At 39.5% G+C, this 26,806-nt stretch overlaps 3 protein-coding genes across 3 annotated transcripts; 1 reads left to right on the top strand and 2 right to left on the bottom strand.

Moving 5' to 3' along the window:
- The first annotated feature begins 2,359 nt into the window (after positions 1–2,359).
- On the top strand, positions 2,360–3,475 carry LOC146641923 (zinc finger BED domain-containing protein 4-like). The gene is made up of 2 exons (XM_085398258.1): positions 2,360–2,577; positions 2,959–3,475. The coding sequence occupies exons 1-2, from the start codon at positions 2,474–2,476 to the stop codon at positions 3,473–3,475; spliced, it is 621 nt and encodes a 206-aa protein (XP_085254384.1). The 5' UTR covers positions 2,360–2,473.
- A 4,576-nt stretch (positions 3,476–8,051) lies between these two features.
- LOC146641922 (C-type mannose receptor 2-like) lies at positions 8,052–8,789 on the bottom strand. The gene has a single exon (XM_085397605.1). The coding sequence runs from the start codon at positions 8,787–8,789 to the stop codon at positions 8,052–8,054; it is 738 nt and encodes a 245-aa protein (XP_085253731.1).
- Positions 8,790–17,206: 8,417 nt separating this feature from the next.
- LOC146641921 (C-type lectin mannose-binding isoform-like) lies at positions 17,207–17,965 on the bottom strand. Its single transcript, XM_085397574.1, has one exon. It carries the CDS (start codon positions 17,963–17,965, stop codon positions 17,207–17,209), a length of 759 nt encoding a protein of 252 aa, XP_085253700.1.
- Positions 17,966–26,806: the final 8,841 nt, after the last annotated feature.

The following is a 26,806-nucleotide window of genomic DNA, read 5'->3' as shown; positions in this document are numbered from 1 at the left end:
TTAATTGAGCATTTAGAGCCTCGCTACATGCTGCCAAACCGGCATTTCATCTCGGAGGAAGCTATCCCAGGCAAGTACAAACAGGTGCGCAAGTTCATCTCCGAAAGTTTGGAAATAATTCCCACGTTAAGCATGACGACTGATATCTGGAGCTTGGACGTTTGTCCGTTGTCCCTGCTAAGCTTGACTGTACACTGGATAGACTCGAGTTTTACAATGCAAAAAGCAGTGTTGCAGGCCAAAGAGTTTCGTGGTTCACACACAGGAGAGTCCATCGCTGCAGCTATAGAGGAAATGTTAAATGCGTGGAAAATTCCGAAGAATAAAGTCCACGTTGTTTTGCGAGACAATGCCAGCAATATAAAAAAGGCAATGGACCGGCTAGGTGTTGCAAGTTTGGGATGCTTCGCGCACACTTTGCAACTTGTGGTGAATGAGGGACTGCTTGCACAACGTGGTGTATGTGATGCTGTGACAGTGGGCAGAAAAATAGTGGGTCACTTCAAATACTCACCACAGGCATATTCGCGTTTGGAGGACATTCAAATGGAGCTGAACATGTCACCCAAACGTCTGATACAAGATGTGTGAACAAGATGGAATAGCACATATTATATGATCAAGACCCTCACAGAACAGAAGCGAGCCTTGTGTGCATACAGTGGGGCAAAAAAGTATTTAGTCAGCCACCGATTGTGCAAGTTCCCCCACTTAAAATGATGACAGAGGTCAGTAATTTGCACCAGAGGTACACTTCAACTGTGAGAGACAGAATGTGAAAAAAAAATCCATGAGTCCACATGGTAGGATTTGTAAAGAATTTATTCGTAAATCAGGGTGGAAAATAAGTATTTGGTCACCTCAAACAAGGAAAATCTCTGGCTCTCACAGACCAGTAACGTCTTCTGTAAGAAACTTTTCTGTCCCCCACTCGTTACCTGTATGAATGGCACCTGTTTGAACTCATCATCTGTATAAAAGACACCTGTCCACAGCCTCAAACAGTCAGACTCCAAACTCCGCCATGGCCAAGACCAAAGAGCTTTCGAAGGACACCAGGAAAAGTATTGTAGACCTGCACCAGACTGGGAAGAGTGAATCTACAATAGGCAAGCAGCTTGGTGTGAAAAAAATCAACTGTGGGAGCAATCATCAGAAAATGGAAGACATACAAGACCACTGATAATCTCCCTCGATCTGGGGCTCCACGCAAGATCTCATCCCGTGGGGTCAAAATGATCATGAGAACGGTGAGCAAAGATCCCAGAACCACACGGGGGGACCTGGTGAATGACCTGCAGAGAGCTGGGACCAAAGTAACAAAGGTCACCATCAGTAACACACTACAACGGCAGGGAATCAAATCCCGCAGTGCCAGACGTGTTCCGCTGCTGAAGCCAGTGCATGTCCAGGCCCGTCTGAAGTTTGCCAGAGAGCACATGGATGATACAGCAGAGGATTGGGAGAATGTCATGTGGTCAGATGAAACCAAAGTAGAACTTTTTGGTATAAACTCAACTCGTCGTGTTTGGAGGAAGAAGAATACTGAGTTGCATCCCAAGAACACCATACCTACTGTGAAGCATGGGGGTGGAAACATCATGCTATGGGGCTGTTTTTCTGCCAAGGGGACAGGACGACTGATCCGTGTTAAGGACAGAATGAATGGGGCCATGTATCGTGAGATTTTGAGCCAAAACCTCCTTCCATCAGTGAGAACTTTGAAGATGAAACGAGGCTGGGTCTTCCAACATGACAATGATCCAAAACACACCGCCCGGGCAACAAAGGAGTGGCTCCGTAAGAAGCATTTGAAAGTCCTGGAGTGGCCTAGCCAGTCTCCAGACCTCAACCCCATAGAAAATCTGTGGCGGGAGTTGAAAGTCCGTGTTGCTCGGCGACAGCCCCAAAACATCACTGCTCTCGAGAAGATCTGCATGGAGGAATGAGCCAAAATACCAGCTACTGTGTGTGCAAACCTGGTAAAGACCTATAGTAAACGTTTGACCTCTGTTATTGCCAACAAAGGTTATGTTACAAAGTATTGAGTTGTATTTTTGTTATTGACCAAATACTTATTTTCCACCCTGATTTACGAATAAATTCTTTACAAATCCTACCATGTGGATTCATGGATTTTTTTTTTTCACATTCTGTCTCTCACAGTTGAAGTGTACCTCTGGTGCAAATTACTGACCTCTGTCATCATTTTAGGTGGGGGAACTTGCACAATCGGTGGCTGACTAAATACTTTTTTGCCCCACTGTATTCTGCAGAGTATGATCTGCCTGCCACACTTAGTGCACAGCAGTGGGGGTTACTGGAAAAGGTCCTGACAGCTCTAGCTCCCTTTGAGGAGTTAACAAAGGAGGTAAGCGCATCATCCTCATCTGCATCTGATGTCATCCCTATTGTCTGCGTCCTTAAGCGCGTGCTCTCCCGAGAAAACGAGGCCGACGATGGAATAAAGAAAATGAAAGGCACTCTTCTCGAAGCAGTTAACAGACGCTTCAGAGACGTGGAATCCGAGCCACTATACACAGTTGCAACACTGCTGGATCCAAGATATAAAGACAGGTATGTAAGGCTTCACTCATGTTATTTTAACAGATCAACTTGTTGTGTGTGTGTGTGTGTGTGTGTGTGTGTGTGTGTGTGTGTGTGTGTGTGTGTGTGTGTGTATATAAGTGATAGTGCATTAGAGAGAGTGTGTCAGAAAATGGTGAGGACATTCTAGATTAGTTGTGATAGACTTGTCATTCAGTCAGGACACCACCATTGCGCATTATAACGTATTGTCTGATTCAGAGTAGTACAGCAAAGTATGTTGAGGTCTTTATAATGGGCATGGAATAAAAAGCAAGAATGAGGAATGATAGTTTAATCACACTGCTGAATGCTACTAATGATAAATTTAATGATTGTTTAATATTCAAGTTTGGACTTTTTTCATTTCAGGTACTTCACGAGTGTAGAAACCTCAAAACAAGCTAAGGATGCTTTGATGGCAGAGGTGAGGAAGATGGAGTTTTTGAGAACTACATTAAACTCCTCAGAGCCAGCAGAGGGGACATCAGCAGTCTTGGAGCCAGCAAAGAAGACTCCACGGGTGGAATCTTCCAGCCAAAGCAGACTTGAAAGTGTTTTTGATGAAATCCTGAAGGAAAACACTCAAGATCCTGTTCCTCAGTTAGCCACGACAAGTGCACGTATTGAAGTGCAAACTTACCTTAGTGAGCCAACCATTCAACGCTCAGATAATCCACTGCTGTACTGGCAAGCCAACAAACTTAGATTTCCCACTCTGGTTTCTACAGCAGCTAAATTTCTCTGTGCACCTACCACAAGTATTGAGAGTGAGAGACTCTTCAGTACAGCCTCCATTATCATTAATGAAAGGAGAAGCAGGCTGACAGCTGAGAAGGTTGAAATGTTGATCTTTCTGAAGAAGAACCTACCTCTCATGTTAAAGTGAAAAAAAAAAGTTACAACTGCATTATTACAAGAATGTTGTTTGCTCTGCTAAAATTTCACCTTTTTTCAGTACCAAAGGGGTTTTGAAATTTGTATAAAGTTGCACTTTTATTTACTTGAATTTTACTTTAAATACTTCAAGATTTAAAGTTCTGCATAATGTTGCACTTTTATTTTGATGAATGTTACTTTAAATACTTCGAGATTTAAAGTTCTGCATAATGTTGCACTTTTATTTTGATGAATGTTACTTTAAATACTTCGAGATTTAAAGTTCTGCATAATGTTGCACTTTTATTTTGATGAATGTTACTTTAAATACTTCGAGATTTAAAGTTCTGCATAATGTTGCACTTTTATTTTGATGAATGTTACTTTAAATACTTCGACATTTAAAGTTCTGCATAATGTTGCACTTTTATTTTGATGAATGTTACTTTAAATACTTCGACATTTAAAGTTCTGCATAATGTTGCACTTTTATTTTGATGAATGTTACTTTAAATACTTCGACATTTAAAGTTCTGCATTATGTTGCGCACTTTCAGGATGGATATTTTGATAGTGGTGACAGCTAAACAGTGCTAAAGTTTAAATAAAGAGATATGCATTGTTGAAGTGAGCAATATTTTGGGTGCAGTCTTTTTCTTGCATGCAAGTATAAGAGAATAGCTTTAGTGCTTTGTCTTTTTAAATTTGACTTTGAACTTATACAAAAACAGTTTAAAAAATAGATATATCGGATTTATATCGGTATCGGCAGATATCCAAATTTATGATATCGGTATCGGTATCGGATATAAAAAAGTGGTATCGTGCCATCCCTAGTAGATACTAAATAATAAACGATATTGTGCAGCACGCAAGATAGACAGCGCACAATGTGCTTTGAGGCAGCAGCCAAGAAAGCTGAAGTCCGCGTCTGTGAATACCCGTGTGTACACCTGTGTGCATACCTGTGTGGATCAGCATGCTTGCATTCCAAAGGTTTCTCCATGTAACGATCTGCTAGGGAGTGTGGGGGGGCCACAGCCCCGTCCTCCAGGGTATGAAGCAGGTATGGAGGAGATCAAAACTCCAGACATCCAGAGGCCCCCAGCGCAAAGTGGGCGATAAACAAACAAGAAAGACGGGACTTGCGACAGAAAAGCCGATCAGCTGATCAGTTTCATGTTTGAAGTAATAACAGGAGAGGGAGGGGGAGTGAATGAGAGAAGAAGATGCAACTGCGCAGCAAAGACAGAATAACTCCAGCTTTGTGTCTACTTTTTAATTCTAACTGAAGTACGAGACAAATCGCTTCCTTTTCACTTCAATATGGAACTGCGATGGCCAGTCCATCTGTGGCTCAATATATCAGTTAACTTAACGTGGAAATACTATGCAAACATTCGGGGATGAACTTACACACTTGTTTTACTTCTCTGGGATAGTTTTTGCTGAGATGAAATGCCGCGGTTAGGAAGCATGTAGCGAGGCTCCAAATGCTCCAACAGACCACCGACAGGTCTCGCAGACAACAGTTGCTCTATCACGTGACACATACTGCTCCGATGCGCCGAGCTGGGTTACGCTAAGTAGCATGTTTTGTGAAGTGATTCTGTGATACTTCGGATCGGATTACATTTTTTATTTCTCTCCGATATCCGATCCAGTAATTTAGGTCAGTATCGGACCGATACCGATACGTAATATCGGATCGGTCCATCTCTACCTGACACATAAGGGATCACTAATGTTTGTCGCTAAGGGAGCAGTTGTTCTTCTCTCCTGGATCGGCTGGAACTTTTTTTAGCCGCCTTCCCAGCTTTGACAAATGTCCAGCTGGCATAACCACATTTACTCAGAGCCTTCTTGATGTGATGTTCTTCTGCTTCCCTGTTCGCTCTATTTTGTACCATCCTGATCACACCCAGTTTGTGCTCTAGCAGATGATCAAACCTTAACCTCCTAATACCCGAACTCTTTCATGGCATGCATTTTTAATTTCTCTTGGCTTTTGTGGCTGTTTGGGACCTGATGAATTTAAAAACAAAGAATTACCAGATTTTTTTTTTACCTGATTTTTGATTATGAGAAAAATGAGATTCAAATAGGACAATTGTTTTAAATTTCAATAGAACAGTGGCAGTATAATGTCCTCGTAAGTGGATATCAGGCCCTTGTAGAGCAAAATCTCGTATTTTGGTCTAGACAACCCAAAATGTGATGTCCACATATTTGGACGCCAGGTCCTAGGAGGTTAAATACTGTTCCGTATGTGTAGGTTTATGGTACACATCAATTTTTCAATGTCCCCCATTACTGATGGAAATCTCACAGTCTTAGAAGGCTAACCTGCCACTTTCCTTATCCTCCCTGGTGGACATGATGTATTTGTCTAACTAGTTAATGTGATCAGTGAATTGTGGTCCATCCTGAAATTTGACTTCCACCCAGGTGTCATCCACATATCAGAACCAATGACTTGTGGTCTAAGGAGCTTGGAAAGAAAAGTGTCTGCACTTCTTTAAGTTGCTTGAAGACGTTTCACCTCTCATCCAAGAAGCTTCTTCAGTTCAAGGTCACCTTCACCCGTCTTCACACCTTGGCTTGTGTGAATAGGTAGAGGATCATTAGTGGGTCCATTGTTCCTCTTGAGGTTACACATCCACAGGGCTTAAATCTGGGACTCTCCACCACTTGACCCTTGAACTGAAGAAACAATGCCCTGGATGACTGAGAAGCTTCACAGACAATGACTTGGTGGTGTTACAGGGTAGAAAAACAAAGCCCTCTTTCTTAACAACTCAAAATCAAAACTCCCATGTGCCTACTTTGTGTAAATGTTGAAACGTGATAGGCTTGTGTGACCTTAGATTCACCAGCTGTCCCCACCTTTCTTCCTCCAGTGTTATTTGAATGTCAAATTGTTTCATGGCTTTGTTTACCCTGTAATCCTTTGGTGGCAAAAAAGATCATTTATCTACCTCAATTCCTCTTAAGTATTTGCATTTAAACAGACATGCCTTAACGTGCCTTGGCAACACTCCACTTTCTGTGACTCATAATAAAGCAACTGAACAAAGAAAGTAAGAAAAGTGGGACCCACATGAACAAACATAATAAACGAATCAAAATTACTTCGTGTGCATGCTTCATTCTACTCCAATGTAGTGTACAATTTTATTTCATGGGGGGGGGGGGGGGGGGGCGGCATTTGGGGGGGTTACTAAAACATTGGGGTGGCACACAGAAAACAGAATTTCCAGTTTTATTATGCTGTTGTCAAATATAGGTTACTTATAATATATAGCAAAAACGAAAGAAAGAAAAGAATTATATCCCTAATTAATGTTTTTCTGTTAAAGCTGATATCACTGAAAATGGGTACATATGAAAACCGAATAAGAAATCCATAATAATCTTTTTGAAATAAGAAGTTAATGTTTTCAATTCATAGTAGGGTGACTTCCTCTCTCTTGTGCTCACATTTCTTTAAATTATTTTGCCAGGAGGTGGGGCACTGGGGGAACCAGCAAATCTTGGGAGTGCCCCTGGGCTGAAAACGCTGGAGACTATAATCATAACTATAATATTAATAACTATGCCAATAATAATAATGAGACAAAAGTTCAGATTAGCTTTCACTGGCAGAGACAGCTCTTAAAGTAAATTAATAAAAGATGCTCAAATTGCAGACTCTTATAGATTGGAAAAGTCAAATTTTTATTGTATATGTTGTGTGCTAATGGTCTGAATTTAATCATTAAATTATTGCTATCAGATCCCTAAGATGCTGACTACATGGCATAAATGAAACAAGTGCTTTTGTATAGGTAGCTGCTGTTCACATCTGTGCAAACACAGGTGTTTGGTTCAATAAATTCCTGCACCTACTTCCCATTTCCTAAAATATAATGTAAAATATAAAGAAATGTGAGGTGGCTCAAAACATTTAAAAAACACTGTATCTGTAAATTTTAACCAGACAGAAAAACGTTTAAACACTTTAAAAACACAAGAAAAAAAATGGTTACTAAAATCATCTGCCTGTTGATTTCTTTGCATTTCCTGATGTTTCCTTCTTCCAGGGTCCCAAACAAAGGTAACAAAAAATATTATTTCTCGAGGAAACGAATAAAAGAGATTTATTTTTACTTTTAATAAGCTTAAGATTGTTTAACTTGATAAGACAGAAATAGGAAAAAATACACCAGAGATTAAAATATGATAAATATCCAAGCTAACATGGTCCCAGTACTTGGGTCTAACTATATTTTCAACAGTTATGCTGCACAATTAACATTTAAACAGACACATTTTTACAACTGAGTATAAATGAACTTTGATATTGCTGCAGGAGAAATAACAATTAAATTTTTCTTTTTGTTTTGCTTGTTTTTGATTTAATCAACATAGACATTTTTTATTTACATATCAAAACAAAAAGTTGAAATAGAATTCTTTCAAAAAAAAATCTAGCTTACATAATTTTTTGACAGGATAGAAATGAAACAGGCGATATAAATAACCAAACTGTACTAACTACAATAAACAAAAATGTTATTAAAATTCATTTTGCAAAGTAAACAACTTCAGTAGCAAATAAAATTGAGTCTCTCCACACAATCATGCGCCTCCCAAACACCTTGAGTCCCTCCTGTCACTTGTAGGGCTCCACACTTCATCTTGGGGTGCGGACACAATGGTTTTCCCCCATCACCCCAGGCCTCGTAGCCCATCTCTTGTTTGTCCACCCACAGCCACTCTCTGGACAAGAAGCGCAAGCCAATCCAGACATGTTCAGTGGTGTTATGTTTCTTCAGCTCTTTCTGGATCAGCATCATCTCGGTCTCTGATGCCACACTGGCCAGGTCGTTATGGTGCTCCCTGCAGTACTTTAGTGCTTCCTCCCAAGTTTTTTTTTTAGTTGCCACCACTGGCCAGTAGCAGAAAAAGTGTTCCTTACCACCTCCGTCTGAATCATGCCACCTGTTTTTCTCAGTATAGCCATAATTGTCATTACTCTTATTGTCAGGTTGTTTAATTTCCCAGAAAAACCTGGACACCTCTCCACCTCCTGACCACAACCATTTGTTTTTGTCTGAGGACCTCCTTATCAGTCCTATCCAGATCTTTTCAGTTGTGCCACCGGAGAGCTCCTGAAGTATGTGGATGTCGCGCTCATTATTAACAGGAGCCAGGTCTGTATGGTGCTGGCAACAGTAATCTAAAGCCTCTTTCCAGCTGTATTTCTCCTCAATGTAAACATACTTGGTAAAAGTTCCAGACAAGCTCAGCAGGAGCAGGATGCAGGGAAAAATTGGATTCATTGCTGTCTTGCTTCAAAGAGTTCTCAAGAGCAACAAAGATACAGAGAGGTTTGATGATATCTGCTGGAGCTTTGACTTTTTATGTTTGTCTGTCAAAACGTATTTGCATAGGGCAGTACTTTCATTCACTGAATCAGTCAGCATCCAGTACAGCTGTTGCACAGTTGCTGTTTCCTTTTACTTTATTACCATTTTTTTTAAATAACATGTATTTTCTTTTGAAATCAGCTGACTGAAAAAATGATGAAAACAGTTCATTGTTCTCTACACTGCAGCAGGTATAAAAACTTCTAGTCAAAATGCAGGCAAACAAGTTTGTAAATGTGTGCACATAATATTAGGAAATAAAGATTACTTGATGATTAAACATAAATTAAATGTTTAGCCTAATTGTTTCTTCAAGAAATTTTACTTTAAGTAGATTTTTAGATTCAGGTCATTTTTCTTGCTTTTCTGGTTAATATGGAAGTGAATGCCAAATGACCTATGGCATCGCCTGCAGTTACAAAAGACTCTAAGCAAAGTAAATTACCTTCATTTATAATTACAAAAAAAAAACCACTCACAAAAATGTCTCTTAACAAGGTTGACATGCTTCGGTGATTTTGTTGATGGTGACCTTTGGCGGACTCCTAGATTTAAAAACAAGGTATGATGAGTGGAAACCCAGAGCAGATGTAAACAGATGTAATCTACTGGAACAGAGCATGCTAAACAAATTATTGATTTGTTTAAAGTACAACAACCATTTCGTCCAAACCAGGTCTCAGCAGACCGAGTGGCTCAATTTTTTGCATTACTAGATGAGGACTTTTTTCAATGAGCCATATTTTCACAGAAACCTGATAAAAGAAGGAAAAACAAAATGTAACAATCATATAGATATTCAAAATAATATAAATAAATTTACAGTATATTGTCTGAACCAAGCTCATATATGAAAAAGGTTGGTTACTAAGATACTAAGGTCACTTGAACACATAAAAAAGGAAGAACTTCAGGTACTCAAGAGTCTCTGTATACAGCTCAGCAGCTACAGACACGGCACAAGAATAACCGGCTTTAACAAAGTCAAAGGACAAACATGGCTTTGTTTCTGCAATCAGAATAATGTGCAAATAACTTAAACACAATAGAATAACGAGTCAAGTTCCCATCAAAAAACCTGATCTCCAGGGCAAGACATAAATTTCGGATCTCATTAGACTGATGGATGGAAAGATAGATATGTCAACTTGGTGTTATGATTGTGCTAATTCATTAAAAACAATGAAGAACACAGCTCTGAAATAGAATATTTATAACAATGAAATACACGAAAACAAAGTGTTATGGACACAGAAACACAAGACTGAAAGCAAGGAAAATATGTTCCTGAATTTATTTACCTGCACACATGCATACAGATGACGTAAATACAAATGTGAAACCTATTTATTTTGTTTCCAGGTAAACACAAACTAATACATTTTAAAACATCATCAGTGATTAGCATAAATGTAAATATTATAAAGGCACAGTGTTATTGCTAAGCACTTGTATGCCATAAACGAATGCAGAAAAGCAATAACACTGTGGCTTAACAATAACAATAGATTTGATATTGGCGGGTTTTATTGTTTGTTTGTCGTTAGTTTTTTTCTTTTCTTTTTTTCTCAAGACACTAAAATAGCTAAAAACTAAATTAATTAAAAATAATAAATAAACACATGATGTTTTGTTTTAACAGAAGAAAAGAATAGAACCTTTGTGCAAATCATTTGTGAAAACAATCAAATATTCTCAGTCTTGTAAGAATCAGCTCAAGTACCACAATCAGGGAAATAGTAACCCATGAAGTACAGTTTGAAGATTATTGTGCTCTTGCTGTTCTTTCTATGAACTGCAGAAGGTCACCAGCTGTTTTACTAGGGCAGCAAAAACACTTTGGTTATACCAGCCATCATCTCACTTCCTGTACGGAGATCCAGTCATCTGTATTTCTAACACTCAACTTAATGCTGTTTTGCTAGTTAGAAAGCACAAATACATCTATCACCTCCATTGATCCGGAAACCAAGTTTCATGTCAGGAAATATTGCTTTGCTTCTGGTTTGCTTCAGATCCTGTCCGATCATAAAATATTCAACTACCAAGTGTCTACTGAAGTGCAAGGTTTACAGAGCTGTGTTCATATTATTTCTCATATAGGGTTTTGTGACATGGTGCTGTGGAGATACAGAAATTATTTTACTGCTACCATATATTCTTTATCATTAACATTGCATTAAACAGTTTATTAAAGCTACTGGTATCATATTAACCTTTTTATTACAGGTGCAGCTATAATCATTGTATACACATTTGCATGTTCTGCTCATTAAAAGAGTCGATTAATTGATTAGTTACTGTAACTGATGCATATTATGTTCATTTGTGACGCAGAAGGGGTTGAACCCTGACATGAATAAAACCATTCTCAATTGAGCTGTTCGGTGAAGATCGATGCTGGTGTTGCAGTATACATCTTCCCACGCATGTACTCAATAAATCATTGTTTGACTGCACTCTTCTGGGCCTCTGTTTGTTTGTTCCATTGCTCAGCATTTTCGAATTCGGACAGTGCTCATACCAGAAGCTTGGGCAGTTTGACCAAATGCAGCAGCATCATTTGTTTTCAGTCACTTGGAAAGACAAGCTCTCTAACACTGAAGTTTTGTCCTGTGTAGGAAAGCCAACAGTGTATCCAATGGCCCTGACTGCTCAGCTGTGTTGTGGTCATGATGCTTGATGGCAAACTGCCCAAGGATTTACCCTATGGTCAATGATCCAGTTGGGCTCGCAAATGCAAGTGCTACAAACGTGCTTTAAAGCCCCAAAATGATCCCCTAATATTATAGAAGCTGGCCTCATAGTGCATTCATTAAAGATATGCCATCAAAGCAGATGTGGAGCGTTGAAAAGAAAAACAAGATACTACAATGAAGCACCATAGAAAATGTCAAGTAAACTAGCATGCCTGCAGCAGACAGAACAGCCCGTGATTTCAGTCAGTGGGGACAACATTCTTGTATTTCCTGTGAGGCAGAACCACCACCACAGGAGAGAGAAATGGCTTCTGCGAAACCTTAAATGATACACTGGCTTAGAAAACATTTGACAGTAGTAAGTGTCTGGTAGCATGAATCTAGAGTGGGTCAAGTGGAATGCAAACAAATTTCCTACAGAAACATGTCATGACAAGAAGCACCATGGGTCTCTATTATGGTTAGTGGTCTGCACTTCACACAGTTGATTCCAATGTGAACACACACGTCAAAGACCAGAACAGTTTTGTTAGAAATTTCCCCCCAAATTAACATTTTGTTCCTGTGCTGCACTCCTTAGAGACTGTTTTAATATTTCAGCACAGAAAAACAAATTTTGCACTTGCGAAAATTTTAATTTGTTATTTTAATTGTTTCCTATCTTATTATCATTCCTAACTTATAAAAGTTCCATGTTAACTAAAAGAAAGGCAGGCAGGGCCATTTACAACCACAGAACTGGACTTAAAAGAAATTTTATTCTGTATTTTTGTAATTTTGGGTAGTTCCTGTGTTCGTCAATAGGAATATGACAGCAATATAAAATCCATGTATACTTGTTAAAAAATTTGTGTAGATATGCCTTCACCTTCCACTCAATTAAATGTTTACTGGCTGGAGTTTAGATATAAGGAAGAGATGCAACTGGTGTCTCGAGGAAATGCAAAATGCAAAGCACCCACTCTGCTGATGTTAAAAGGAAGTGAAAACAAAAACATGAAAATATAAGTGAGTGATCAGCACCCTGCAGTGGTCAGAGAGAGAAACTAACAAACCCTCTTCTCATATCCATTGTCTGCTCCTTAACAGGTTCAGGTCATAGGGTCAGCGCTCCTCCATGGTCTCACTGAACTCTGTCACACACACACACACACACACACACACACACACACACACACACACACACACACACACACACACACACACACTCTGACTCACTCACTGGCCTGCACCAGTTACCAGTCACTTTGTGGAGCATTGGACTGCCACTACCTCATAAGACTTTGTTGTTATACTATCTCTTACTGTACATTACTAAATCTCCATTTGCACTATTTGCCTATTTGCACTACTCTGCCTGGTTTACACTCATTGTCATTTACCCTTACCTGAATACTGTATATTGTATATTGTATAGCTTTCTTGTTAATTTGTATTGTATTTATTTAAATTTTTACTTTTTAATTATTTTATTTGCATTTTTTAATCACTCTCTTATATTTAAATGTTCATTGCTATTTCATCTAGGGTTTGAGAGTAACGAAATTTCTATTCTCTGTATGTCCTGTACATGTGGCAGAATTGACAAATAAAGTTGACTTTGACTTTGACTAGAGAACAGATATCTCTCTCTCTGCTGCCACTTTCCCTAGACTCAGCTTCCATTGAAGAAGGCATGTCAACAGGATTGAGGACTTCTTCAGAATGTTCCCATCTCCAGCAAGACTCCTCTGACAATGAGAGAGAGCAGAAAACTACCAACTATGTAACTCCACGGTCCAGTGTTTTCTGTACTAAGAAGAGAGTAATCTGGCTGCCATTTACCGGTTTTTTCAGACCATAAAGCACACTGGATTATAAGGTGCACTGTCGATGAACAGGTCTGTTTTCATACATAAGGTGCACCGTATTATAAAGTGCATTAATACATACATCACCTGTGTATGAATGGGTGGATGACTGGATGTGTAAAGCGCTTTGGGGTCCTTAGGGACTAGTAAAGCGCTATACAAATACAGGCCATTTACCGCTTAATGTATGTTCTTTAAAATACAGCGTGTTTTTTTAAAAAAATATTATAATTATAATAATGCATAATTATGTGGACATGCATATTAGATCATTTTTTGTGAAATATAATCCCTCCAGAAAGGCAGGAAAAGCCCGGAAACTTACCTTAAAACTAAATATGTTCCCTAAAACGGTGACAGAGCTACAGACCCATGACAGCCTTACACAGGTAGCCAGCAGCTATGACCAGCACTACTTGTGCAGTTAATAAAAGGACAGGTAATGTTTGTCACGCTGTTGCACACACAGTACGCTCATTTGTTTCAGTTCGTCAGTTGCAACAAGACAACTTACCAACGTGTACGTAATAAGCTAATATTCCTGGGTACTATACACTACAGTGTACGCTGTACACCTACTTACTGGTTTTGTCGCATCAGTCTGTGTCTCTGAATTAACTTGTGTTTCCTCTTACAGCTCCGGACCACCAAAAATGCACGTGCTCTTTGTGAGCTCGTTCCCGGCTCGTAACCAGCGCGTTCTGCTGTCAAGGGCGATCATTGGTTAAATGTGATCATGTGACTGATGCAAGCCAGATCCTTTCATTTAGCAAAACTGTGATTAATAGTTAAATATTATTGTTGAGGGGCACAGACAGGACTCCGCATGCACACACATTAAAAAAAAAAAAAAAATTTTTTTTTAAAAGTTGCCTCAACAAAAGGGCACTTTGGGCACCCGTCAGGAAAGGGGCGTGTGCTCAAGCCCCTCTAGCCACCCCCCCGCACGTGCCTGCCTTATAGTCTGGAAAATACGGTATAGCGATGTGTCGGTCGTGAACGAAATGGCTCTTAGAGCCGGATCTTTGAAGTGAACGACACGAGCCGGCTACCTATTGGGAGCCGTGTTTTTTTTTCCCTTTCTTTCACCCTCTCTCTTGCACTTTTTTTTCCACTTCACTCCGCACACAAGCCTTGTGCTTGCGCTGGGTGGAGGGGCGGTAGTAGTGTTTTGTGTTGTTTCACTTTAAATTTGTTTAGAAGGAAAAAGCTGAAAATGTAATTAGCTAAAAGATGAAATGTAAATAGTTGTTTTTTGTATTATATGATTGATTTATTACTTTTTATGTGGAGTGAATAAATAACAGTATATTTACGGTGGCCCCTAGAGACAAAGCACGTAAAAACTCAGAAGCACGTACAAACTCCAAAACACATACAAAACGCAACAGAAGTGCTCCAAGATGCTAGGGGCAGTGTTGAGCTTTTGTTACTTAGTGGCTACACAAGCCAGGAAGTACCAGATTTGATGTGTGGTGGTACCAGGTAAATGAACATTTTTTTTAATTATTTGAATATATACGAGTGTTTGTGTATAAATACACGAACAATACACATATGCTTTTAATTGTGTAATTTAAGTGATCTAGGTAGCTCTGCTTTGGAAGTTCAGTTAACTCTAGAAAGGTGTTTTGGAGTTTGTACGTGCTTTCTCTCTAGGGGCCACCATATATATTTATATATAAACATTTATAAATAAAACCACTGTTTGTTTGTTTTTTACATTAGTAATTCCTTTTGTGCATAATTTTATATTGTTGTTAATAATAAATTAATTAAAGCAACAAAACGACCTGAAGAGCCGGTTGGGAGCCGAAAGAGACGGTTCTCTAAAAAGAGCCGGAAATCCCATCACTAATACGGTAAATAGACTCTCTTCCCAGAATCTGGTGGTTGTGCTAAAGCCTGGGGGCAACTCATAGCTAGCTGATCACAGTCTAAAGAAAATAAAGATGGTGCCAAATGTTAGAAGTCAGCAAACACATAGGACTATCATTTCTGACAGTGCTACCTCTAGCAGCTCTTTTGTGTTCTATGAGCTGCACCTTCCCTTTTCTTTTCTTTTCTTTCATCCTTTTGTGATGTATTTATTTTTTTCTATCCTTCCTTCAGCAAATTTCTTCCAGTTTTGTTTACTAATATTGGCATTTGATTATCTGATTTAATTAATTTTTTAACTATACACAGATGCATACCCATTTATTTATTTTTATTTTGGCATACACATGTATGAATGCACAGGTGTGTACATGCATATGCACGGATGTTATTATCAGTATTCCATTATAATTATAATTTTTCAGCGGTGGTTTATCCTCTGGCATTTTTGCTGTAATTTCCCACAATGAACTCCCAAGGCTAGATCTTCTGAAGTTCTCTGCCCATCACAGAAAACTAGAGGAACAACAACTCATTTTGTTGGCATGGTGTTTGTATCGTTCTTTTTCTTCTCTCTCCTCCCCTCCTTGATGTCCACACTGTATGATTTGACTGTGTATTTCTATACTAAGCCTCACCCTTCTGCGCTCTCTCTCTGTGTAACCTTTATTCAAATGGTTTGAAGCAAACTTCAGTCATTCATTACAATGATTACATTATCTTCTTTTCTATGTTGTACTTTAACATGATCATCCATTAAATCCACCACATGTTAATATATTTTTCTGTATGTCTCACTTAGTTAACCCGAGAATCACTGCAAAATATGTAATAGACAAGTGAGTGTCCATTTTACACTTTACTTCTCCATGTACACACATGCAGAAGTTTTATGTAACAGCAGAGGGAGATATTGTATTTCGAGGCAACATGAAAATAATCACAGACAAGCATTTAAACAGACATTATAAATAGGGCTAGATATTGTCACTTATTTCTATAACTGACTTGATTCCGATGGTCCAGATTCGATTCGATTCTCAATTCAATTTCGATTCAATTTTGACTCAGACAGTCAGAAATATAATAATTCTGATCATTTATCATTACATATTTTATAAACAAAGCTGACACTTTGCCAGATGTGCAAGCATCACAGCAGATCCTTTTATGTCAAAGTAGCTGAGGATAAAACACAGAAAAACATGACTGAGATTTTCCAGGCCTGGCTTTTTAAAGCAGATAACCCCTTAAAAATATTCTGCAGTAGATAAAAAATGGAAGTTTGCCAGGGTCAAAGGTGAATCATGCCAAAAAAATATAGGCATTAAAAGAATTTAATTGATTAGAGTACATTGCTCATTCATTATATTGATAAGTCAGATTGAATAGACTACATACCTAGCTATACATATAATTATTAGTGCTGTCAGCATGACATTAACGCCATAACCGCATTAATGAGGACAATCTCCGTTAGCAAGTTATCGTGGATCGCCACGTGCGTGGGGCTGCACAGCGTCAACGTGTTAGCACGGTTAGCTCGTTAACGCGTTGTTTTAAACCTCTGTATTATTTAACATCCAGTTTTTTTTATTTTACTTTTGGATAAAGTAGAGCCGGAGGAATTCAATCTCTTTGAGAAGCAGAGTTTCACACAACTATGGTCACTGCAAATTGTGTGGGTTCACTCTGCATGCAAACAAAAGGATAATCTCAAACGGCATCACATTAAAAAAAATATTGTTATTATTTCATTTTACAGAGTTGAACTCCAATGCTACCAGAGTTCTGTCAAGAAATTCACATCAAGGAGCAAAATGAACAATGAACAAAGGACACTACCAAGCAACTATAGTAACAAAAATGAATATTTAAAATTGATTTTGCAAAGCATATTTCCTCAGTAGCAAACAAAATTAAGTTTCTCTTCACAGTCATGAGCCCCCCAAACACCCTCAGTCCCTTCTGTCACCTGTATGGCTGCACACTCCATCCTGGGATCAGGACATGCTGGTTTCCCCCCTTCATCCCAGGCCTCGTAGTCCATCTCCTGCCTATCCACCCACAGCCAGCCTGCCTGTCCAACCAGAGAGAAGAAATGCAAACCAATCCAGACATGTTCAGCGGGATTATGTTTTTTCAGTTCTCTCTGGATAAGCAGCATCTCGGTCTCAGATGCCACACTGGCCAGGTCATCGTGGTGCTCCCTGCAGTACTCTAGAGCTTCCTCCCAAGTCTTTTGCTCCTCCACTACTACTGCGCGGTAGCAGAAGAATGCTTTGTGTTCCTGTGAGTTTGCATCATTCCACCCGTTTTTCTGCAGACAGCCACTGTCTTCAACACCGAAACAGTCGTTAGGCTCACCTGGTGACCAGAAACATGTGGTAGTCACTCCACCCCCTGACCACAGCCATTGCTCCCTGTTGGAGCAATTTCTTTCCGCTCCTATCCAGATACATGGCCAGGATGTACTATTGAGAATACCAGAGAGCTGCTGAAGTTTGAGATTATCCTGTTCATTACTGACAGGAGCCAGGTCTGTGTATTGCTGCCGACAGTGTGTCAGAGCATCCTGCCAATTCTTTTCATCTTCAATATAAACATACTTGGTAAAAATTCCAGAGAAGCTCAGCAGGATGCACATGAAGAATAGATCCATTGTTTACTTGTTTTAAAGTATTTTGCTCTAATGATAAAGGTTAAAAGAGGAGGGATGGTACTTGTCAAAGCTGTGAGCCTTTCGTATTTGTCACAAAATATTTGCATTGAGGCGGCCCTTCCCTTCACTGAACCTATAGTATTTAGCAGCCATGTGACAAATCACACGTGCTGTTCATTTGTATTTTAGCTTTGGTCAATTCATGTTTATATTGTCCTCTTGTGAGTAGAATTGCAACAAGAATCTAACAAATACAGTGTGATTAATTCGTCATAAGAAAGTAAACAAGCAAGATTTTTTGAATTCTGAAGTGGATCTAAACTTGAATGACCATTTTGGTCTGCTGGGGCGGCAGCATCTCTGCTGGGGACAGGAAGAGACTGAACAGGGTGATCCGAAGGGCCAGTTCTGTTCTAGGATGCCCTCTGGACCCAGTGGAGGTGGTGAGTGACAGGAGAACGGCGGCTAAGCTGTCATCCCTGATGGACAACATCTCCCACCCCATGCAGCAGACTGTGACAGCACTGAGCAGCTCCTTCAGTGGGAGACTGCGGCACCCACGGTGTGGGACGGAGAGATTTCGCGGGTCTTTCCTCCCCACTGCTGTCAGACTCCATAATAAAGACTTTAACTGATCAAGCACACACATCCATACATATGCAATAATACTAAGTGCAATAATCCTTTCTGTCATCGTTGTATTTTTACTCAGTTGTATATAGTATTTGTATTTGTATTCTATTTTTATCTTATTGTATATTTATTTTATTCTACTGTATATAGTATTTTATTTTATTCTATTCTGTACAGTTGTGTACTGTATTTATTCTTATTGTATTCTAATTTTTGCCTCATAACTTTTGCACTGTCCACTTCCTGCTGTGACAAAACAAATTTCCCACGTGTGGGACTAATAAAGGTTATCTTATCTTATCTTATCTTATCTTATGTCTGGTGCTTGTTTGTGAACATTTTCACGTTCTGTATTTCTGTATTAGTATGCATTGACACCTCATCTGATCTTCTAAAATTAGAAAAAAGAAACAAATTAAGAACCCAATTAAGTAGTCTGCAGGGGTCTTTTATTTAAATAATGGATGAACTTGGTCCTTACAGGATATCTGGTTCTGGATCATTAAAGATGAAAATCAAGATTAGTTTCATTTTTCTCATCTGAGGTTGATAGTTGTTTGAGGTAAAAAAAAAAAAACTAAAAAAAAAACGGAAACAGCAGGGACAGGCTTGGGGCGTCGGAGGATGCCCTAGAAACATCTTCCTTGGCGGGCTCAACCTGGGGTTGTGGTCACGACCTGGTTACGGGCTCTGGTGGCTCTTAGATGATGGTTTCCTCATGGCTGCATGCAGCGGGGCTGGGGGAGGGTCTGTGCTGACAGACGAAAGGTTACTGATCTAGCTGCCCCTGGGTGGGCCTGTGGCGAGCATTCTGCTGTGTCGCCGAGGTTGTGGGCGGGTGGGTGCATGGGGGCTCAGCCCTGGCGTGAGGAGCCAACTGGGGGGCTCTTCAACTCGAGGGGAGGCTGTTACATCCTTGAAGAAGTCCTCTGGTCTCCAGGAGTTCACTCTGCAGGCGGGGGAGAGATATAGGAGAGGAGCATAATGAACTTAACCTGGGTGTCTATTGTCTTGTGTAGTCTGGGAGATGAGTGGCCTCTCATCCTGTAAAGAGTTCATGCAGAGCCATCCATATTTTCTGCTAACAAACAAAGCAAAAAAACCAAAAACAATCATAAACATAAGATTATTTGCAGAGGTTCACATTGTCGGAGGTTCACTGGGATTTCCTGGACTGAAAATACCGAACAAAGTTTTCATTTGCTTTAAGGCAAAATGCAAGTGTTGCTTGGCCTTACATCAGACAAACAAGTCATATTTTTGTATGATAACATAAAACTAATCACAAACATAAGATTAGTTTCACAGTTTTCCTCACACAATAAAGCCCAGGCTTTGTTGCACAGAAGACACTAAACAAATTTTTAATTTGCTTAAGGCAAAATGTAAGACAAACAAATCATATTTTTGTATGCCAAGTGGAAGCAGTTTTTCATATTGTTACGTCATCGTGCCTGGAATGAAAATTTCAAGAAAACAAAAATACAAAGTACATGTTTAAAGGTGGAGGGAGCACACTTTGAGACAGACATGACTGTGACCTAGTCTCATTATAATGTATATATACATATGTATATGTATATACATTTGTATATATACATATATATAAAAAAATAAAATAAAACGCCCCTGCGGGCGGTTTATCCTTCAAGCTCGGGTCCTCTACCAGAGGCCTGGGAGCTTGAGGGTCCTGAGCAGTATCTTAGCTGTTCCCAGGACTGCGCTCCTCTGGACAGAGATCTCCGATGTTATTCCAGGGATCTGCTGGAGCCACTCGCCTAGCTTGGGAGTCACCGCACCTAGTGCTCCGATTACCACGGGGACCACCATTACCTTCACCCTCCACATCCTCTCGAGTTTTTCTCTGAGCCCTTGGTATTTCTCCAGCTTCTCGTGTTCCTTCTTGCTGACAGCACTACTGGGAACACAACGAATATGACTGCACATTTACTCCGACATCATCCTAGTGCAAAGACAAGTGGAAGCAGACAAAAACAACAAGCAGGCATGCTACAAACTTTACCCGAGTCATTTAGACAGCCGTTAGCACATGATTCTCCTTATGGGGACCTGATATGTTTAATATGCTGCTGAGAATATAGCCCAGAAGAAGCGTATAGTATAGCTTTTATTTTGGAAAGAGACATTTCTCTGTAATAAACTCTCTTTTCCAAAGATGAGTGATTCCTCAATCAGATATATTTATTTTTTTACTTTGTTGTTTCAGCAACATTAAATTTAAAAACTGTACTTTTGAGTTAAAATATATTTTTATAATTTTAATAAATGACAAATTAAAAAGGCATGAACATTTTTTGTACTGAAAAAATATCGAACCGTGACACCAAAGTATCGAACCAAACCGAACCGTGAATTTTGTGTATCGTTGCACCCCTAACACACATATATATATACATTAGCGGTTTTAGATACGGGCGATACGGGCGGTTGCCCGGGGCGGCATCGTGGTGGTAGGCGGCATCACGGGCATCGGCAAAAAAAAAATGCTCGTACTCATGCTCCCCCGACTTCAACCAGCACATATTGGGAATGGTACAGGCACCGATCGGTTTTCTATCGCCCATTTGCTGGGAGTAAGGACGCCCTTCGTTTGCGAGGTGCGCCTGCTGCTTGCGGCGCAGACAGGAGAGGGCGGGGCGGCGGGGGATTTTCTGACCGGCTGGAGCAGCATCTAATAACCAACTCGCAAAGTAAAACAAAATAAAAACAAACCAACAAACACGAAAACACCAGACATTATAATACAGACTTATAATCAGAAGAAATCTGGATTCTCAGGTACTCAAGCATTATATGGATCAGGAGGGTGGATGGGTGGTCTTGGATGCATGTCTACAGGGGCAGAAAGTGATACTGGTCAATAGAGCTGGGCGATATGAGATTTTTTCATATCACGATATGTTTTTTTCATTTCAGGCGATAACGATATCTATCACGATATAAGCCAAATAACTATATTTGTAAGATTTAAATGTGCCGTTGCTCACAAGTAAAATGTGAAATAATCAGCAGCTTTTTTTATTTAAATATTTATTTCCCATAATAAGTTCAACAGGGTAGATGTACTTAAGGAACATGAGACTTTTTCAGATAAATAAAGGCAAATATTGCAAACTACACAAAAGGCAGCCGCTAAAGCGTTTAAGTTTCAAAATAGAACAAACGAAACAGACTAAATTGTCAATTCCACTTAGAAACAAAATATTAATTCTAAAAATAAATCTTAGTTTGTGTTACAGAAGAACAGACAAAACTGACTAACTTTTGTCAATATCAAATAAACTGAGAACTAAAAGGAAATTCTCAATCTCTCCTTGTTGTATAGCTTAGCTTTTCAAACTGTTTTAACGGTTACTTTAGTCTGACAAAAGCCGAATGACGAATTAGCGCTTCCAGTCAGAGACTGAGGCTACGTCCACACGTACACGGGTATTTTTGAAAACGGAGATTTTCCGTTTTCGTTTTAAAAAAGAATCCCGTCCACACATAAAGGCAGAAATGAAGGAAAACGCTGCTATGAACATGCCAAAGCAGCAGGTGGCGCTAGATTCCTAACCGTGCAGAAATGTTGGCCAATCAGAAGTCTAGAAGCCTCGGTTGGAAAAAGTAAACAAAGCTGGGGCATAGAAGCAGAACCGAGTCGTATGTGTGGACGGACAGTAACTGTGTGTATATGTAAGCATTTAAACACTGCAGAGAGTAGAATTAACAGTATTGTAGAAATTCATTTCACCGAAACAATAACGTGGCGCACAGTGTGACGCATGCACCAGTTCATTGTATTTCCAGACTTGCTTTCGGCACAATTTACAGTGCACGCTACTCTGTTTTTTGTCAGACTTGAAATAGCCGAAATACCTTCACACTACGGAACTTCTATGGCTCTTCCGTTCGACAATCTCTCCGGCGTTGGAACCATTATCTGTTTTCTCTTCGGTCACGCTCGGTTGATTTTTCTAGTCGGCACACTCATTTCCTCCATTACCCGCTGGCTGCTTCCCAAACAAACACACATGCGGCTTGGCACTTGTGCTGTACGTTACAAGTCACGCGACGTGACGCTGCGGCTGTCATTGGTTCGGCTCTGCGCTACTTAATTTGGATTGGCTGATCTTTTTTTTTTTTTTTTTTTTTTTAAGAGGACAAGAGCGGCGAGGTCTATCGCGATAGCTTAATTTCTCTATCGAGTAAAAGTTATATCGCGATACATATCGTTATCGTTCTATCGCCCAGCTCTACTGGTCAACATATATGCCCCAAATTCTCCTCAACCACAATTTTTTCACGAAGTCTGTAACACTGTGTGGAATATTGGTAATACAAATATTGTAAGTGGAGGGGATTTTAACCAGGTCAGGGATGTGTTTTTGGATAAATCCTCCCGTCCTAGACCAAGTAAGGACCCTGTTAAGTGCTGCTGTAGACGTTGTGTCAGAGAAACTGAGCCTGGTGGATATATGGAGACTTCTTCGTCCTCAAGAAAGAGACTATACTTTCTTTTCGCATCCTCACTCAACCTACTTTCTGGTGTCTCGCCCTCTGGTGATTCAAACCGTTGGGTCCTCCAGTGGTAACATTGCAGTAATGGATCATGCTCCCATTGACCTTGTTCTTTCTAGTAATGATAATGTTAAACCTTCACCCAGGTGGCGTCTGAACAACTCACTATTGAAGGATAAGGGTCATTGCGAATGTATAAGGGAAATGTGAGTGTAACGAGGGCTCTATTGACGATGTTGGAATGACCTGGGATGCTTTTAAGGCTTACCTGAGAGGGTGCCTTATCCAGTATAGCTCCCCGATTAAAAAAGCTCAGAGGGACAATCTGATGAACAGGATGAAGCTGGAACAGAATATCAAGGAGCTCGAAAAACAGCACATGCTGCACCCAGAGAGGGAAATGTGGAACAAATTAATTAAACTTAAATTTGAGATGAACAGCATACTGCAGAAAAAAGCAGAATATGCAATGTTTTGCCTGAATCAAAAGTATTTTGAACAAGGGGAGAGAACAGGTAAAATGCTGGTGCACAGGGTTAAGCAGATAAAATCTAGCAACCTTATACCATCTATTTTTGATAATAATACTAATAATAATAATAATAAGTTGACCACCTGTAAAAAAGAAATTAATGATGCTTTTACTAAATTCTGTCAGGAGCTGTGCACCTCCAATGGAGGAACAGAGGTTGTCAGATTTCTTTTCTTCTATTAAAATTCCCAACCTGTCCGAAGACCAAAGAACTGTATTAGAAGGAAAGGTCACACTAGCTGAAGTTAAGCAGGCAATTGGTAGTCTTAGATTGGGCAAATCTCCAGGCAATGACGGATTTCCTTCAGATTTTTATGAGGTGTTTATGGACGAATTAGCTCCAAGACTACTGCCAGTGTATCAAGATGCGCTTCAAAAGGGGAGATTACCACTTAGTATGCAATCGGCAGTGATCACGTTATTACACAAAAAAGGGAAAGACCCACAGTATTGTGGGAATTACCGCCCAATTTCATTAACCAACGTGGACGAAAAGATTATCTCCAAGATACTAGCTTTGAGGCTTGAGAACGTACTTCCTTGCTTGGTGCATAGGGATCAGGTCAGTTTCGTGAAAAACAGATGTTCTGCAGATAACTTAAGTAGGATATTGCATATATTCTGGAAGGACTAATTTAGATCTTTCTCCTTAGACTCAGAGAAGGCCTTCGATAAAGTTGAATATCCCTTTCTGTTTTATACGTTGAAGAGATTTGGTTTTGGTCCCATTTTCAGGCGGTGGATTCTGATGATGTACATAGATGCAATGGCTACAGTCACTACCAATGGGATAATGTCATCCTCCTTTTCGTTAAGTCGGGGCACTAGACAAGGTTTACCCTTATCACCTCTCATTTTCGCCCTGTTTTTGGAGCCTCTGGCTATTGCTCTACGTGAATGTAAGCAGATCAGAGGGGTGGATTTGGGTCAAGAAGAACATAGAACTTGTTTGTACGCAGATGACATTTTATTGATTGCAAGTAACCCAGAATGAGCGGTTCCTGCAATCTCCTTGATTATTGATTCTTTGTCTGCAATCTCTGGCTACACCATAAATTGGTCGAAGTCCGAAGCTATGCCCATTTCTAAACTGTGTCCTCCAGCCATTAGGAGCTCATGGCAGTTCAAGTGGATGCTCGAGGGTTTGACCTACTTAGGGATTAAATTGACTCCTGGTGTAGATAACATAATGCAAGTAAATATCTCCCCAGTGATTCAAAATATTCGCCCGCTTTTGGAGAATTAGGTCAAAATGAATCTGTCCCTTTTGGGCAGAATTAACCTGGTAAAGATGATCATTGCTCCTAAACTCCAGTACTTTCTCCATATGTTACCTATAGCAGTCCTGCATAACGCTTTATAATACATGTGTGGAGGGTTTTGTGTGGGCAGGCAAAAACCCATCCTTTAATCGGTCCACATTATATGCTGCAAAAAGATAGCGGCGTGTTGGCATTATCCAAGATGGTCTGGCATCATTAAGTATTCTCTCTTTCTCAGTTAGTTAAGATAAATAACTCCCCTACGGAGAAGCTGTCATGGGTTGCGATTGAGGAAAGTCTTGTGGCTCCTACCTCTTTAGAGGCCTTCCTCACTCAGAGAGGAAGACCAGTACCGTTTAAAGATCCAGTGTTGGCTTTTATACAAGAGACCTGGTTTAGAGCTCACCAATTTATCAACACTAGCCCCTTTCTCACCTCTAGAGCCTTTATCTGGTATAATAAGAAATTATTAATTGGTAAGAAACCGTTTCATGTACAGTATTAACATAAATGTTGCCATTTGATGCATTGTACCAGAGCTTAAAGCTAATTTGCATCTGCACTCTACTATTGTGATATTTTGCGGATTACATGCAAAAGATCACAACAGCAGAATATGAAAAGTAAGTCACATAATATAGTTAAATTCTGCTCAACAAACCACTAACATATTAAAATGCTATTAATATGTTAGTGGTTTGTTGAGCTCGTGCTAGGTATGGTTTCCTTATATTGCTGTTTCTTCAAGAACACCACACATTGACTGTAAAAGATCGACATAGCCTCAAGGCCTATAAAGTGAAGGCAGTGTAAAAGTGTCCAAAGCTGCCTTCCTCCTCAGGACAAAAACAACAGACACAGCCAGTTAAGACAGAGTCAGTCTATCACTATCAATCATGGATCGGCCTCCCCAGAGCCCGGACCTCAACATTATTGAAGCAGTGTGGGATCATGTTGACAGAGAACTGAACAAAAGGCAGAAACATCCAAAGAAGCCTGGAGAACTATTCCTGTAGACTACTTAAAGAAATGATGAGAAAGCTGCCTAAGTGAGTTTAGACTGTGCTGAAGAATAAAGAATAAATATTGACTTCCAAGCTCATTAAAATTGTATAAACTGTGTGTTTCCTTGATACAAGAAATGACTGCACCTATTTACCATTTCCTTGTAAAATATAAATGGAGAGGTGGCTTAAAACTGTATGGTTCTTTGGCATTTCCTTATGTTTGCATCTTCTTGGGTCTCATAAACAGGTAGCAAAACATATTTGAGGATGACAAGGCAAAAGGTTTGCCAGCGGTCTCATCCCTGTTACCTTGACACAATGTTTCCCTCTATAGCAAAAGAAAAAAGAGAATTTCATTTTTAGAAGTTCATTTTTAACTAGTTTATTACTTTAGCTTTACATTTTCTTAACCTGATAAGACAGAAGAACAAAAAACACCAGTGAGTAAAATTCAAATAAAGAAATGTGCTGAACATGGTCCCAATACTTGCAGAGCAAACAAAATTTTATACACGTCTTCTGCACAGCCAACATTTCAACAGGCACACTTGCGCAAATAACTATGAATTAACTTTGTTACTGCTGCGGGAGAAAGAACAAGTTTTGTTTTGTTTGTTTTTTCATTTCATCAACATTTTAGTTTTATACCATTAAAGCATTAAAACAAAAATATGAAATAAATGATTTCAAAATAAAAAAGAGGCCTTACATAATCATTTGACCAGATAGACATGAAACAAGTGAGATTAAAAAAAAAAAACTCCACTAACTGCAATAAATGAAGGCTATTCAAATAAATTTTGCAAAGTAAACTAGTTCAGTAGCAAATAAAACTGGGTCTCTTTTCACAATCATGAGTTGCCCAAAACACTTCCTCCTGCACACT

This window comes from Rhamphochromis longiceps, linkage group LG23 (genome assembly GCF_057381845.1).
Source record: "Rhamphochromis longiceps isolate RC_006_pf linkage group LG23, R_longiceps_female_GT1.1, whole genome shotgun sequence".
In the NCBI taxonomy this organism is placed as follows: domain Eukaryota; kingdom Metazoa; phylum Chordata; class Actinopteri; order Cichliformes; family Cichlidae; genus Rhamphochromis; species Rhamphochromis longiceps.
This window is presented reverse-complemented; position numbering and strand designations above follow the sequence as displayed.